Source organism: Anomaloglossus baeobatrachus, chromosome 8, assembly GCF_048569485.1.
Source record: "Anomaloglossus baeobatrachus isolate aAnoBae1 chromosome 8, aAnoBae1.hap1, whole genome shotgun sequence".
In the NCBI taxonomy this organism is placed as follows: Eukaryota; Metazoa; Chordata; class Amphibia; order Anura; family Aromobatidae; genus Anomaloglossus; species Anomaloglossus baeobatrachus.
Genome location: NC_134360.1, coordinates 166,510,644 through 166,526,812, shown reverse-complemented (window position 1 = coordinate 166,526,812; position 16,169 = coordinate 166,510,644). Strand labels below are relative to the sequence as shown.

Here is a 16,169-nt window from a genome sequence, read left to right as displayed (position 1 = left end):
ACACAAAAATCCGTTTTTCTCTGACGCCTCATTGGGGGACACAGGACCAATGGGACGTCCTAAAGCAGTCCATGGGTGGGAAAAATAAAAGAAAGACAACATAACCCAAGGACTAGGAACCAGTCCTGGACAGCCTGGAGCGCCTACTGAGAGAGGTGCTCTACTGCCGTTTGCAGAATTTTCCTACCCAGATTTGCCTCAGCTGAAACCTGGGTATGGACTCTGTAATGCTTTGAAAAACGTATGTAGGCTAGACCAGGTCGCAGCCTTACACACCTGTTCCACTGAAGCCTGATGCCGAATGGCCCACGAAGCGCCAACTGCTCGCGTGGAATGAGCCCGCTGCCCACTAGGAATGGGCTTGAGTTGAGAGCGGTAGACTTCCTGGATCGCAGAGCGATTCCAGCGAGCCAGCGTCGCCTTTGAAGCTGCCTGTCCCTTCTTAGGCCCCTCAGGAATGACGAACAAAGAGTCCGTTTTCCTAAAAGGGGGCTGTCCTGGATATGTAATATCTGAGAGCTCTGACGAGGTCTAACGAATGCCGAGACCTTTCCACCCTATGAACTGGGTGTGGACAAAAGGAAGGCAGAACAATGTCCTCGTTCAAATGAAACGGGGTAAGAACCTTTGGAAGGAAATCCGGAAGGGGGCGCAGAGCCACCTTGTCCTGGTGAAAGATCAGAAGAGGCTCGCGGCAAGAGAGTGCTGCCAGCTACTAAACCAGTCTGATGGACATAATTGCCACTAAGAATGTTACCTTCCAGGACAGAAGAGCAAGGGAGGATTCCTTGAGAGATTCAAAGGGAGACCTCTGGAGACCGTCCAGAACGAGGTTGAGGTCCCATGGTTCCAGCGGCCGTTTGTACGGGGGAACTAGAGGTGAAATGCCCTGAAGGAAGGTCTTGACTTGCGGTTTTTGAGCAGGCGGCATTGGTAGAAGATTGAGAGCGCTGAGACCTGCCCTTTAAGGGAACTGAGAGCCAACCACGCTTGCAAACCAGACTGTAGAAAATCGAGAATTCTGGAGATGGCCAGAGGCATAGGCTGGACGTTAGTTTCCCTGCACCATGAAAGGAAGATTTTCCACGTATGGTGGTAAATGCGGGATAAAGCAGGCTTTCGGGTGCTGATCATGGTGGCCCTAACCGCGGGGAAGAATCCCGCTCTTGTTAATATCCAGGTCTCAATGGCTATGCCGTCAGCTTCAGGGCTCTGGAGTTCTGATGGGAAATGGGCCCTTGGGTCAGCAAGTCTGGGATGTCTGGAAGGTGCCACGGTGCGTCTGTGAGCATTTGTACTAATTCGGCGTACCAGGCACGCCTGGGCCAGTCCGGTGCCATCAGTATCACCGGGACTCCCTCTGCCTTGATCTTCCTGATTACCCACGGCAGCAGGGGTAAAGGTGGAAATATGTAAGGCAGGCGGAAGTGGTGCCAGGAGCAGACTAGATCATCCGCGCCGATGGACTGTGGGTCGCGTGACCTGGCTATGAACGCGGGTACCTTTGCATTCAACCTTGAGGCCATTAGGTCCACGTCTGGTGTGCCCCAGCGAGTGCAGATGTGTAGAAACACATCTGGGTGGAGGGACCATTCTCCGGCAGCCATGCCTTGGTGACTCAGAAAGTCTGCTGCCCAGTTCTCTACCCCGGTATGTGTACCGCTGACATCACTGATCCTGTCGATTCGGCCCAGCTGAGGATCTGATGGGCCTCGAGATAAGCCGCTTTGCTGCGGGTGCCCCCCTGCCGATTGATATAGGCTACAGCTGTCGCATTGTCCGATTGGACTCAAATCTGACGAGCAGCTAGCAGAGGGCAGAACGCCCTGAGTGCGAGGAAGATCGCGCGGCGTTCCAGGATGTTGATGGGGAGGAAGGACTCCTGGGGCCTCCAACGTCCTTGAGCAGTGTGGTGCAGGTACACTGCTCCCCAGCCTAGGAGGCTGGCGTCCGTGGTCAGGACCAGCCAGTTCACTGGGAGAAAAGATCTCCCCTTCGATAGGGATGAGGACCGAAGCCAAAAGCGGAGTGCGTACCTGACTGAAGGCGTCAGGTGAAGATGTTTGTCCAGGGAGAAGGGGGCTCTTCTCCCAGGCAGCTAGAAGGGCTAGCTGCAGTGGGCGGAGGTGCAGTTGAGCAAAGGGTACTGCTTCCATAGCTGCCATCATCCTGCCGAGCACTTTCATGCTGAATCGAATAGAGCGAGACGGAGGACGTAGAAGACAGCGTACCGCTTGTTGAAGAGCGAACGCCTTGTCCTGAGGGAGAAGGATCAAGCCCCGACGGGTGTCAAGGGACATGCCCAGGAAGGTGATGGATCGTGATGGCATCGGGGATTATTTGTCCAGATTCACTAGCCACCCTAAGCGGGAAAGGGTGTCCACAGTGATTTGTACGCTGGCTGAGCAGTCGCGGAAGGAGGGGGCCTTGATGAGGAGGTCGTCCAAGTAAGGGAGAACGACTACTCCCCTGGCATGAAGGACGCTCATGGCGGCCGCCATGACTTTGGTGAAGACCCTTGGTGCGGTAGCAAGGCCGAAGGATAGAGCTACGAATTGAAAGTGGGAGTCCTGAATTGCGAAGCGTAGGAACTTTTGGTGATCTGGGGCGATGGGTATGTGGAGGTACGCGTCTACGCGTCCTTGATGTCTATGGAGGCGAGGACTTCCCCTTCGACCATGGATGCAATAATGGACCTTAGGGACTCCATTCTGAATCTCCGTACGTGCACATGTTTGTTTAGGTGTTTGAGGTCCAGGATGGGTCGAACTGACGCATCCTTTTTGGGGACCACAAAGAGGTTGGAATAAAAACCACCGAACTTCTCGTCGACTGGGACAGGTATTATCACTCCTGCTGTTTGGAGCGAGTGGATTGCTGAGAAAAAAGCTTCGCGTCGTTTTCGAGTCTTTGGGGGGTTTGAGAGAAAGTACCGACTCGGGGGGTCGGGTCCGAAATTCTATGTGGTAACCGGAAGACACAAGGTCTCGCACCCATTTGTCATCTGAGGCAGCAGCCCAGATGTGTTGAAAGAGCCGCAGTCGACCTCCTACAATGAGTGTGTCTTCCGGGGCGCCGAAGGAGTCATGAGGGGGGAAAACGTCGTGGCCGAGTCTCCCTAGTCCTGGACTGTTTCGGTCTAGGCTGCCATGACGAAGTGGGTTTCGGGGAGAGCTGAGAAGGTCGGTCCCTGCGTAGTCCGCGGCTGGTGGCAGGGACAGCACAGGATGTCGACCAACCAAATGAGTTCCGAAAGGAGCGGAACAAGGACTATGGTCGTCTGGTGAAGGACGTCCTGGACTTCAGCTGGGGGAGGGAGGTACTCTTTCCTCCCGTGGCGTCAGAAATGAGCTTGTCCAGACATTCGCCAAACAATCGGTCTTGAAAAAAAAAGGAAGGCCAGTGAGAGACATCTTGGAGGCAGAGTCCGCTCGCCATTGTCGGAGCCAGAGAGCTCTACGGATGGCTATGGTATTTGAGGCGGCAAACGCTGCGCAGGTAGCAGCGTCCATGGAGGCCTGCATGAGGTACTCCGCCGCAGCGGCAATTTGAGCTGTTACCTCTGTGAAGTTGAGTTGCGAGAGGGAGGAACCCGCAGCCTCAAAAGCAGAGCAGGCGAGGTGCTCCACCTGTCTGTCTGTCGGGTCCTTAATAGAAGAACCATCGGGTAAAGACAGGAGTGTCTTTGTGGTAAGGCGGGAGACCGGGGTCGGATCGGCAAAGCCCTTAGGGGCAGGTGAGGCAAAAGGGTACCGGGACTCCATGAGTTTACGGTTACCGAAGCGCCTGTCAGGCTTCTCCCTTTGCTTTGTGAGGATATCCTGAAACTCTGGGTGATCAGCGAAAACCTTTTGGGCTTTCCTTGCCCTCTTAAAGGAGACCGCATGGTCAGAGGTAGTGGATGGGGGATCCTCCACATGCAGAGTTTGGTTGATTGCTGCTATAAGGGAGTCTATTGCAGTTTGATCATCTGGGGAGGATGAAACCAAGGAATCCTCCTGGTACAAACAGCATTCTCCCTTCTCCAGCTCTTCAGAAGCCGTGGAGCGTGTGGGAGAGCTTGCCCTGTGTGCTCCCGAGGGAGAGCCCGCTGGAGACACCCGGCCATGTGCCCTTTTCCTGATCCCTGCAATCGGTGAAGCATGTGCCCGGATTACCTCAGAAGGATCCTCCATAGGGGTATCCTCAGGCTGCGTTCCGTCCAGGGACCCAGAAGGGTGTGGAGGACGACACTGCATAGCCAGAACCAGGTTCTGTGACAGTTTGTCCATGGATTGGGACAGAAACTGTGCCCATTACGGTGGGCTGGGGGCCCTAGGCTCTGGGCTGCCGATTGGAGCAGTGGTGGCAGGGCGGTCTTGGGGGGGCTATAGGGGCACAGGACTCTCAGAGAGAAGAGGTGCGTTTACGTGGTAGCTCAACATGGCAGGCAGTGCAGGCTGAATAATAGACTATGTGAGCCTTAGCCCTCTTAGTGCCTTTGGAATTCTGCATGTTCCTAATAGGAGTATGCCAAGAGGGGGAGCAATGCTCAGCAGAGCTACAATTGATAGCAAGCACCTCACCAGAATCAGCCGATGACCCTGTCCTCAGGAAGGCTTAAGCTCTAAGAAGATCTCGCACGCTTCCCTGGGGGGGGCTTATCGCGCCCGCGGGGGGCGGGGCTTAGCACTATAAGAGCGGGAAGATGAGTCAGTGTGCCCCCCCCCCTGCTGTGGGTAGTAAAAAACGGCGGGAAGGGAGCTTCTGAGTTTTCCTCCCTCTCTCTACAGTCAGCACACAGCTTGTCAGCAGTGGTTATCAGCCAATTTTGCTGGAGCAAATAAACAGAGCAGATAATACAGAGTCCCTGAGCCCTGGGTCCTCCCCCTGCCACCAGGAAGTTATCTGCAAGACTTTCTGCAAACAGCAGAACTTCCACCCAGCCAGCAAGCTAGAGAAAGTTAACACTGTGTGTGCAGGATCCTTGCTCCTTGCACAAAAATACTGTAAATGGCCTGGGAAGCTTCCCTGCAGTGTCCTTTCTCCCTTTGTCTGGGAAACCAGTCAGGGGGGATCTCACCTTAAAACACTGCTTTCCAGGCAGTGAAAATAGCAGAGCCAGCTTGCTGTGTCGTTGTCATATTCAACTCAGAGCCTGCGGAGAGGGGCTGAGGAATCAGTGCCATCTTCATCTCAGAGCCTGCAGAGAGGGGCTGAGGAATTGGGCTATAGGGCACAGGCCTCTACCCTGGGCTTTGGAAAATCGGTGTCTGTGGAACCCGTTGTCCAGCCCAGGATCCAGCGTCGCGGGAGGGGTTACGTGTAGGCAACGCTTCACGTTCCCGCCCGTTGATGGTAGTGGGAGATCGGTCCCAAAAGGAAACCGTCACCCTCAAAAAATAAACCTTGAAAGGAAGTGCCTCCTACAGACACTAAGCTAAAACTGAGCTTGCCTGGCCCGGCAAGGGGGTGTATACTGCAGAGGAGGAGCTATGCTTTTGCATCTACTTTGTGTCCTCCTATGGACAGGCAGCATAACACCCATGGTCCTGTGTCCCCCAATGAGGTGTATGTATATATACTAGAAGGTGGCCCGATTCTACGCATCGGGCATTCTAGAATTTACGTATTGTGTAGTTCATGTATGATTTTTGTTTATATATATATATGTATATATATATATATATATATATATATATATATATATATATATATATATATATATACAGATGTTGTTGTGTGTAGTTACCAAGTGTTTGTGTAGGCGCTGGACATGTTCTGGGTGTTGTCTGGGTGTGACAGGGGGTGAGAGCGGTGTTGTATGTGTGTTGTGTGTGTTGCGTTGTTTGTGGAGCGCTGTGTGTCTGTAGCGTTGTGTGTGTGTTGCGCGGTTTGTGTGTGTGTGGTGTGTTTTGGGGGGAGGTATGTTTTATGCAATGTGTGTGTTGTGCGGTATGTGCGTATATTTGTGTGTGCCGCGGTGTTTGTGTGTTGGGTGTTGTGTGTGTGCAGCGTTGTCTGTGAGTGTGGGTGTCTGTGTAGGGCAGTTGTTTGTGGTTCCCACTGTGTGTGTGTGTGTGTGTGTGTGTGCGCATCAGCCTCTCTTCTCTCAGCCTACCTCTCCCAGCCTCCCTCCTCCCAGCCTCCCCTCAGCATCAGCCTCCCTCTCCCAGCCTCCCCAAGCATCAGCCTCCACCAGCATCAGCCTCTCTCCTTCCAGCCTCCCCCAGCATCAGCCTCTCTCCTTCCAGCCTCCTCCAGCATCAGCCTCCCTCTCCCAGCCTTCCCCAGGATCAGCCTCTCTCCTCCCAGCCTCCGTCCTCCCAGCCTTCCCCAGCATCAGCTTTCCCCTCCCAGCCTCCCTCAGCATCAGCCTTCCCCAGCATCAGCCTCTCTCCTCCCAGCCTCAGCCTCTCTCCTTCCAGCCTCCCCCAGCATCAGCCTCTCTCCTTCCAGCCTCCCTCAGCATCAGCCTCCTCTTCCCAGCCTTCCCCAGGATCAGCCTCTCTCCTCCCAGCCTCCTTCTTCCCAGCCTCCCCCTCCCAGCCTCCCTCAGCATCAGTCTTCCGCTCCCAGTCTCCCCAAGCATCAGCCTCCCCAAGCATCAGCCTCCACCAGCATCAGCCTCTCTACTTCCAGCCTCCCTCAGCATCAGCCTCCCGTTCCCAGCCTTCCCCAGGATCAGCCTCTCTCCTCCCAGCCTCCTTCCTCCCAGCCTCCCCCTCCCAGCCTCCCTCAGCATCAGCCTTCCCCTCCCAGTCTCCTCCAGCATCAGCCTCCCCAAGCATCAGCCTCCACCAGCATTAGCCTCTCTCCTTCCAACCTCCCCGAGCATCAGCCTCCCCAAGCATCAGCCTGCACCAGCATCAGCCTCCACCAGCATCAGCCTCCACCAGCATCAGCCTCCACCAGCATCAGCCTCCCCCTCCCAGCCTCCCCCAGCATCAGCCTCTCTCCTCCCAGCATCAGCCTCTCTCCTCCCAGCATCAGCCTCTCATCCCAGATCAGCCTCTCTCCTCCCAGCATCAGCCTCTCCTCTCTGTCCCCAGCATCAGCCTCTCCTCTCTGTCCCCAGCATCAGCCTCTCCTCTCTGTCCCCAGCATCAGCCTCTCTCCTCCCAGCCTCCCCCAGCATCAGCCTCTCTCCTCCCAGCCTCCCCCAGCATCAGCCTCTCTTCTTCCAGCCTCCCCCAGCATCAGCCTCTCTCCTTCCAGCCTCCCCCAGCATCAGCCTCCCTCTCCCAGACTTCCCCAGGATCAGCCTCTCTCCTCCCAGCCTCCGTCCTCCCAGCCTTCCCCAGCATCAGCTTTCCCCTCCCAGCCTCCCTCAGCATCAGCCTTCCCCAGCATCAGCCTCTCTCCTCCCAGCCTCAGCCTCTCTCCTTCCAGCCCCCCCCCCAGCATCAGCCTCTCTCCTTCCAGCCTCCCTCAGTATCAGCCTCCCATTCCCAGCCTTCCCCAGGATCAGCCTCTCTCCTCCCAGCCTCCTTCCTCCCAGCCTCCCTCTCCCAGCCTCCTTCCTCCCAGCCTCCTTCAGCATCAGCCTTCCCCTCCCAGTCTCCCCCAGCATCAGCCTCCCCCTACCAGCCTTCCCCATGATCAGCCTCTCTGCTCCCAGCCTCCTCCAGCACGCCGTGCTCCTCTGCCGACACTCACACACCCGATCGCATCCACTCACACACACCCGATCGCATCCACTCACACACACCCGATCGCATCCACTCACACACACCCGATCGCATCCACTCACACACACCCGATCGCATACACTCACACACACAGACACTGACGATATCGCACATACGCGCTTATACTCACAACATCCGTAGATATCACATGCCTCTGGCCATGTGATCCTCCGTCAGGTCCTGGAAGGTCACAACAGCACAGTATCGAGGCCGAGAAGCAAGCGATATCGCCGGATGCTGTGAGTGTGTGGATGCGATGTGAGGTGTGTGTGAGGTGTGTGTGAGGTGTGTGTGTGAGAGTGAGTGTGATCTGATGTGTGTGTATGTTTGTGTGTGTGCTGTTATGTGTGTGCGTGTGGATCTTCCGCCGCAGCAGGACCTTGATTCGCTTGTCACCATGCGAGCATGGTTACCAACGTATCCACACCACTCCCGTGCGAGCGGGGGCCGGGGTGGGGGGGAGAGTACAGTACTCACCTCCGTGACAGCCGTGTCAGTTCGGGGAATGCGCGGGGGGGTGGGGGGGAGGGGGAGGGGGAGTACAGTACTCACCTCCGTGACAGCCGTGTCAGTTCGGGGAATGCGCGGGGGGAGGGAGGGGGCGGGGCCAGAGCTAGCGTGCATTGCGTGAGGGGGGCGGGGCGTGGCCGAATTGCCAATGCCTGCAGGGTGCCGGGGCGAGAGGCCAATCTGTGGGGGGGGCGGAGCCTGGGCGAGCGGCTGGCCAATCCGTGTGGGGGCGCAGCCTGGGCGAGCGGCCAATCGGTGTGGAGGGGCGGGGCCATGGCGAGCCCAGCGGCCAATCAGCTTTGTGTCACCGTAAGGACACAATTTTGGAGCATGACAGACAGACAGACAGACAGAGACAGACAGACAGACAGACAGAGACAGACAGAGACAGACAGAGACAGACAGAGACAGACAGAGACAGACAGAGACAGACAGAGACAGACAGAGACAGACAGAGACAGACAGACAGAATAAGGCAATTATATATACATATACATACACATATATATATATATATATATATAAAAGCAAGGATGGTTGACCTTGGGGAGATCAACATCCACCACTGCGGAGACACCATCACGTGTTTCTCAACGCAGTGATTCTAGAGCAATGCACCCTGGGAAATATTCAAAGCAAGAAGGCCTGCGGAGACACCATCACATGTTTCTCAACGCTGGCAGGAAACTAGCCAGGTCTTTCACCGGGAAGGAACAACCATGGGAAGGGCAGTCTCCAGTTAAGGAGACCACCTATGCCAAACATGGTATCCATCCACAGACAGCCGTTTCGGGGTATTTGCCCCTCATCAGTGTGGAGTAGGAATCTGGCTAGTGGGAGCATTGCCTAGTAAAAGACTATGTAAGCAAGGATGGTTGACCTTAGGGAGATCAACATCCACCACTGCGGAGACACCATCACGTGTTTCTCAACGCAGTGATTCTAGAGCAATGCACCCTGTGTGTGTGTATATATATATACACACACACATATTACATAATATATATATATATATATATATATATATATATATATATATATATATATATATATATATATATATATATATATATATACATACATACACATACATACATACACACACATACATAATATTATATATACACATACACACGCCGTATTTTTCGGACTATAAGATGCACTTTTTTCCCCCCAAATGTTGGGGGAAAGTGGGGGGTGCATCTTAGGCTATGTGCGCACGTGTGCGTAATTCATGCAGTTACGCTGCGCTTTGTAGCGCAGCGTAACTGCATGCGTCCTGCGTCCCTTGCACAGTCTATGGAGATTGTGCAGGGGCCGTGCGCACGTGGCGTCTTTGAGTGCAGCGCTTCGGCTGCTGCCCGAAACGCTGCGTTTAAGAAGTGACCTGTCACTTCTTCCGTGCGCTTTGCCGGCAGCTCCTGCTCTGTCTATGGGAGGAGCTGCAGGCAGAGCGCATGGAATTGGCTTTTTTTTTTCTACGGACATTTTCTGCAGCGATTTGAAGCGCACATGTGCTCTTCAGATCGCTGCAGAAAATTCTGCAGGGCTAGTACGCAACGTGCGCACATAGCCTTATAGTCTGAATGTAGGGCTGCGGGGAATGAGGGTGCTGCAGTGGCGCGGGTCATCGGGGGCATGAGCAGGCTGTAGCAGCCTACCGTGATCATGTGGACCCGCTCATTTAATATGGACGCCAATCATCCCGCCCATCATCTCTCAGCGCTGAAGCCAGCACTGACAGGTGGGCGGGGTGATGGGCGGGGGATGTACGCATATTAAACAGCCTGCCCGCATGATCACCCCTGGCAACTACAGCCTGGAGTGATCATGTGCGGCTGTATTCACTGCCCCCGAACACTGTTCTCTATGCACAGGGGGCTGCCATAAAGGAGGTGACTAGCTGCCGTTACACACAGCGAATCCAACATGGCAGCCCCCAGTGCCTTCAGTAAAACTAGAATTAAATAAAAACTAAATAAGCAGTGATTTTAATTTTGTATTAAAAATACTTGATTTCATAATCACTATTGTTAATACAAAAATAAAAAACCGCAATACATTCCCTTTAATTTGTGGTTCTCAGCAGATATAATCAAAACTACAAAATGTAAAAAACAAGTTTCATAAAAGGATACAATGACCATTGGTTTGTCAAAAAGTACATAGCCGTGGGTGTGTTTCAGGGCCTTTTCAGCAACCTCTTCACTGGGAAGGCCTATAAACGCTTGTCCCTTCATCCGACCCTCTGTCATCAGCCGAATATCAAACCTGCAATATCGGAATAGCTGGGGTGAGCTCTGCACTTAGGACCACCAAGAGGAACAAGCTCTGGCTCATTTTTAACAAGAACTAAACCAAGTACTAAGAGCGGACACTTAAGTGTTTTTTATTAAACTTTTAAAAGATTTAAATAACTAAACATTGGCTAAAATGCAAAAGGTATATAAAAGCACACATCCATGGACTAACGTAACTTACATGTTTTTTTCAGTGGGAGATGAAAAATCAATAAACTTTCCAAATATAAACTTCAGATCCTGTTAAGGTGAGAAGCAAAATGTTGAGATGTGATGACGAGAATAAGACAATTCTACCCGTAGCTATAAACATCGGCATACCTTTTCCGTAACTTGTTTTGATAGGTTTTTCACATAGAGTCTGCAATTTGGCTCTCCGGGATCATGATTCTTAAACACTGAGAGCTTTCGCATTTCTAACAAAAAGAAAAAAAAATTATAATAAATGAGAAATAAAATAGTTCTTTTTAGGCTTTGGAACTGATTTCATGAACATTGACTTTCAGAATAGAAGACATGTTGGTACAATAAAATACACACTATACCTGTCACAAGCAATTGTAGTATTTGTCAGTACCCATTTACCTTCTTTAGAAAGCCGCCCCTTCTCCAGCTGCTTCCTGGAAATAAATTCCTTTGGCAAATCATCATCATCTTCATCCTCCTCCTCCTCATCTCTGGGCTCAGTAGTTGGATAAATCTTTCCAAATCCGAAAACTTCATCCCCCACAGGCGCCACTCTGGTGTCTGAAAAACGTAATGGCTTTAGGGATCAAAGTGAATTATAAGTGAACTGGAAAATTAAGAAATCAACACTACATTCACACAAATGTTCCATTTTCTGGTCAACAAAAACTGTCCTGTTTTTCCACGAATGCATCCATGTGACAACCGCATCCGTTCTGTATACGGTCTATGTGCCATCAATGTGACTTCTGGTTTTTTTTGCGTGATTTCCACTGGTGGAGGACTCTAGCTGTGATCACACATCACCTGAGCAATGACGTCACGAGTTCAGCGGAGTTCATCACCGTAGGTAATGAACTTAGCTAACCTCATGATGTCAGCGCTCATCATAGATAGATGACAAAGACAATTATAATGTCCAACTCTCCTGCATTTTGCACCCTTTAGCCTTGCACTTAGCCAATAAATAAAAAAAAAAAAAAACATGTGGGGTCCCCCCTATTTCTTGTAGCCAGCTAGGGTCAGCAGACAGCTGCAGCCTGCAGCTTCACCTTGGCTGGTAATCCAAAACAGAGGGCACTCCACGCTGTTATTTTAAATTAAATAAATAATTTAAAACAAAAAACGTGGGGTCCCAGCCAAATTGGATCACCAGCAAAGGTAAAGCAGACAGCTGTAGTCTAATATTCTCAGACTAGGGAGGTCCACGGTTATTGGACCCTCCCCAGCCTAAAAATAGCAGGCTGCAGCCGCCCCAGAAGTGGCGCATCCATTAGATGTGCCAATCCTGGTGCTTCGCCCCAGCTCATCCCGGTGCGGCGGCAAAAAGGGTGATATATGGGGTTGTTATTAGCTGTGTAAAGTCACCTGTCATCAGGCCCTGGGTTTAGCTACGTCATGGCATGTATCAGATACCCAACATCACTAACAGAGTCAGTAATTTTATAATAAAAAAATATAAAAAAAAAAAAAAACGAGAAACAAATTTGTATTCGAAAAAAAAAGAGAATTGTGTTTACTTACCGTAAATTCTTTTTCTTATAGTTCCGTATTGGGAGACCCAGACCATGGGTGTTTAGCTTCTACCTCCGGAGGACACACAAAGTACTACACTTAAAAGTGTAGCTCCTCCCTCTGCGCTTATACACCCCCTGGTGAGCAGACCCAGCCAGTTTAGTGCAAAAGCTGAAGGAGAATAGCCACCCACAAGTAGAACAGAGCAAAAACCGGAACAACCAGAGACAATGTCCACGACAACAGCCGGTGATAACACGCGGAACAAGAAAATTGCCAACAGGCAACAGGGAGGGTGCTGGGTCTCCCAATACGGAACTATAAGAAAAAGAATTTACGGTAAGTAAACAAAATTCTCTTTTTCTTTATCGTTCCTTTGGGAGACCCAGACCATGGGACATTCCAAAGCAGTCCCTGGGTGGGAAATAAACCGAAAAAAGGCAAGAAGTAGGCAGAACCTAACTTCACAAATGGGCGACAGCCGCCTGAAGGATGCGTCTGCCCAAGCTCGCATCTGCCGAAGCATGAGCATGCACTTTGTAGTGCTTCGAAAAGGTATGCAGGCTAGTCCAAGTAGCAGCCTGACAGACTTGTTGAGCCGTAGCCTGGTGCCTGAAAGCCCAAGAGGCACCAACAGCTCTGGTTGAATGTGCCTTGATCCCCGGCGGGGGAGGCACCTGAGAACTCTGGTAGGCGTCCGAAATGGTCGATCTAATCCAACGGGCCATGGTCGGCTTAGAAGCAGAGAGGCCCTTGCGCCGACCTGTGGTTAGCACAAAAAGAGAAGTGCACCGCCTAAGAGCAGCGGTGCGAGACACATAGATCCGGAGCGCACGCACCAGATCCAGAGTATGCAGCGCTTTTTCAAAGCGATGAACAGGAGCCAGACAAAATGAAGGTAGGGTAATGTCCTGGTTAAGGTGGAAAGGAGAGACCACCTTAGGAAGAAAATCCGGAGTTGGACGGAGAACCACCTTGTCTTGATGAAAAACTAAAAAAGGTGACTCTGAAGAGAGCGCGGCCAAATCAGAGACTCTCCTGAGGGAAGTTATGGCCACCAGAAAAAACACTTTCTGGGAAAGACGATGCAAAGAGACCTCCCTAAGAGGCTCAAAGGGAGGTTTCTGCAAAACCGTGAGAACTAAATTAAGGTCCCAGGGATCCAAGGGCCGCCGGTAAGGCGGAATGATGTGAGACGCGCCTTGCATGAAGGTGCGGACCTGAGCCAGCCGAGCGAGACGCCGCTGGAACAGAACTGAAAGAGCAGAGACTTGTCCCTTGAGAGAGTTGAGGGACAGTCCTAGCTGCAGAACGGACTGTAGAAAAGACAGAAGGGTCGGCAAGGAGAATGGCCAAGGAGGATGGTCAGTAGAGCGACACCAGGACAGGAAAGTTTTCCAAGTCCTGTGATAGATCTTAGTGGAGGAAGACTTACGGGCCCGAGTCATAGTGGAGATGACTTCAGGAGGGATACCAGAAGCCGTCAAGATCCAGGACTCAAGAACCACGCCGTCAATTTGAGAGCCGCAGAATTCAGGCGGAAAAACGGACCTTGTGAGAGTAGGTCTGGACGGTCCGGGAGATGCCATGGCATCTCTACGGACAGATGGAGCAGGTCTGGATACCAAGCTCGCCTGGGCCAGTCCGGTGCAATGAGGATGACTCGACAGCCCTCCGTTCTGATCTTGCGCAGAACACTGGGCAAGAGAGCTAGAGGGGGAAACACGTAGGACAGACAAAACTGGGACCAGTCTTGAACCAGTGCGTCCGCGGCGAATGCCTGAGGGTCGTGGGAGCGAGCCACGTAAACAGGAACCTTGTTGTTGTTATGGGATGCCATTAGGTCCACGTCCGGAGTGCCCCATTTGCGGCAGATTGACTGAAACACTGCCGGGTGTGGGGACCACTCGCCACCGTCCACGGTTTGACGGCTGAGATAATCTGCCTCCCAGTTTTCCACGCCTGGGATGTGGACTGCGGATATGGTGGACTTGGAGTCCTCCGTCCACTGAAGGATGCGTTGTACTTCCAACATCGCCAGGTGGATGCGTGTCCCGCCTTGGTGATTGATGTAGGCAACCGCTGTCGCGTTGTCTGACTGGACTCGAATGTGCCTGCCCGCCAACAGGTGGTGAAAAGCCAGGAGAGCTAGATTGATTGAAAGGGCTGACTCGGACAGAGTCCAAGTGCCCTGCGCTCTGTGGTGGAGATATACCGCTCCCCAGCCGGATAGACTGGCATCTGTGGTGAGAATCACCCAGGACGGGGCCAGGAAGGAGCGCCCCTGGGACAGGGAGAGAGGCCGAAGCCACCACTGAAGAGAGCTCCTGGTTTGTGGCGAGAGAGCCACTAACCTGTGTAAGGAGGAAGGCCGCTTGTCCCAACAGCAGAGAATGTCCAGCTGCAGGGGGCGCAGATGGAACTGGGCAAAGGGAACAGCCTCCATGGACGCCACCATTTGACCCAGCACCTGCATCAGACGCCTGAGGGTATAACGGCGGGGCCTCAGCAGAGAGCGCACCGCTAGCTGGAGGGACTGCTGTTTGACTAAGGGCAACTTCACAAGTGCCGTCAAGGTCTCGAACTGCATCCCTAGGTACGTGAGACTCTGGGTCGGAGTCAGAGTGGATTTGGGCAGATTGACCAGCCACCCGAATTGAGCTAGAGTGGAGAGAGTGAGCGAGACACTCCGCTGACAGTCTGCGCTGGATGAAGCCTTGACTAGAAGGTCATCCAGGTAAGGAATCACTGCCAACCCCTGGAGGTGCAGAACTGCAATCACTGCTGCCATGACCTTGGTGAATACCCGAGGGGCCGTGGCCAACCCGAAGGGGAGAGCCACGAATTGGAAGTGATCTTCTCCTACTGCAAAACGTAGCCAACGCTGGTGTGACACTGCAATTAGCACATGCAGATAGGCATCTCTGATGTCAATGGATGCCAGGAAATCCCCTTGGGACATAGAGGCAATGACTGATCGCAGAGACTCCATGCGAAAGCGCCGCACCTGAACATGCTTGTTGAGAAGCTTCAGATCCAGGATGGGCCGGAAGGTACCGTCCTTTTTGGGAACTAGGAAGAGATTTGAGTAGAAATCTCTGAACCGTTCCCAGGCGGGAACCGGTACAATTACTCCATTGGCCTGTAAGACTGCCATGGCCTGTGAGAAGGCGGCGGCCTTGGAGCAGGGGGGAGTTGAGAGAAAAAATCTGTTTGGCGGACTGGAAGAAAATTCTATCCTGTAGCCGTGGGAAATGATATCTCTCACCCACTGATCGGAGAGGTGTTGAAACCAAGCGTCGCCAAAGTGGGAGAGCCTGCCACCGACTAAGGACGTTGGTGGAGCGGGCAGATAGTCACGAGGAGGCTGCCTTAGTGGCAGCAGCTCCTGCGGTCTTTTGTGGACGCGCTTTTGTGCGCCAGTTGGATTTCTGGTCCTTGGCTGAGTTAGCGGACGAGGCCGAGGGCTTAGAGGACGACCAGTTGGAGGAACGAAAGGAGCGAAACCTCGACTGATTCCTACCCTGGACAGGTTTCCTGGCTTTAGTTTGAGGCATGGAAGTACTCTTCCCGCCAGTAGCTTCCTTAATAATTTCATCCAGCTGTTCTCCGAACAGCCGGGACCCAGCAAAAAAGAGAATTTTGTTTACTTACCGTAAATTCTTTTTCTTATAGTTCCGACATGGGAGACCCAGACCATGGGTGTATAGCTTCTGCCTCCGGAGGACACACAAAGTACTACACTAAAAAGTGTAGCTCCTCCCTCCGAGCATATACACCCCCTGGATGACCAAATCTAGCCAGTTTAGTGCAAAAGCTGAAGGAGGACATCCACCCACAAGTAGAGACAGAGCAAAACCCGGAACAACCGGAACCTCTGACTACAACAACAGCCGGTGAAAACACACGGAACAAGAAAACTGCCAACAGGCAACAGGGAGGGTGCTGGGTCTCCCATGTCGGAACTATAAGAAAAAGAATTTACGGT

The 16,169-nt window shown here is 52.5% G+C and overlaps 1 protein-coding gene across 2 annotated transcripts in view; it reads right to left on the bottom strand.

The window, feature by feature from the left end:
* Nucleotides 1-16,169, bottom strand: part of RNPC3 (RNA binding region (RNP1, RRM) containing 3) — a 119,879-nt gene that overhangs the window by 16,158 nt on the left and 87,552 nt on the right. For both annotated transcript variants that reach the window (XM_075322199.1, XM_075322200.1), the window contains exons 10-13: nucleotides 11,066-11,227; nucleotides 10,802-10,896; nucleotides 10,662-10,720; nucleotides 10,319-10,451 (exon numbers count right to left, since the gene is read on the bottom strand). In XM_075322199.1, coding sequence (XP_075178314.1) covers nucleotides 10,319-10,451; nucleotides 10,662-10,720; nucleotides 10,802-10,896; nucleotides 11,066-11,227 — 449 coding nt within the window. The remainder of the gene's footprint in view (nucleotides 1-10,318; nucleotides 10,452-10,661; nucleotides 10,721-10,801; nucleotides 10,897-11,065; nucleotides 11,228-16,169) is intronic.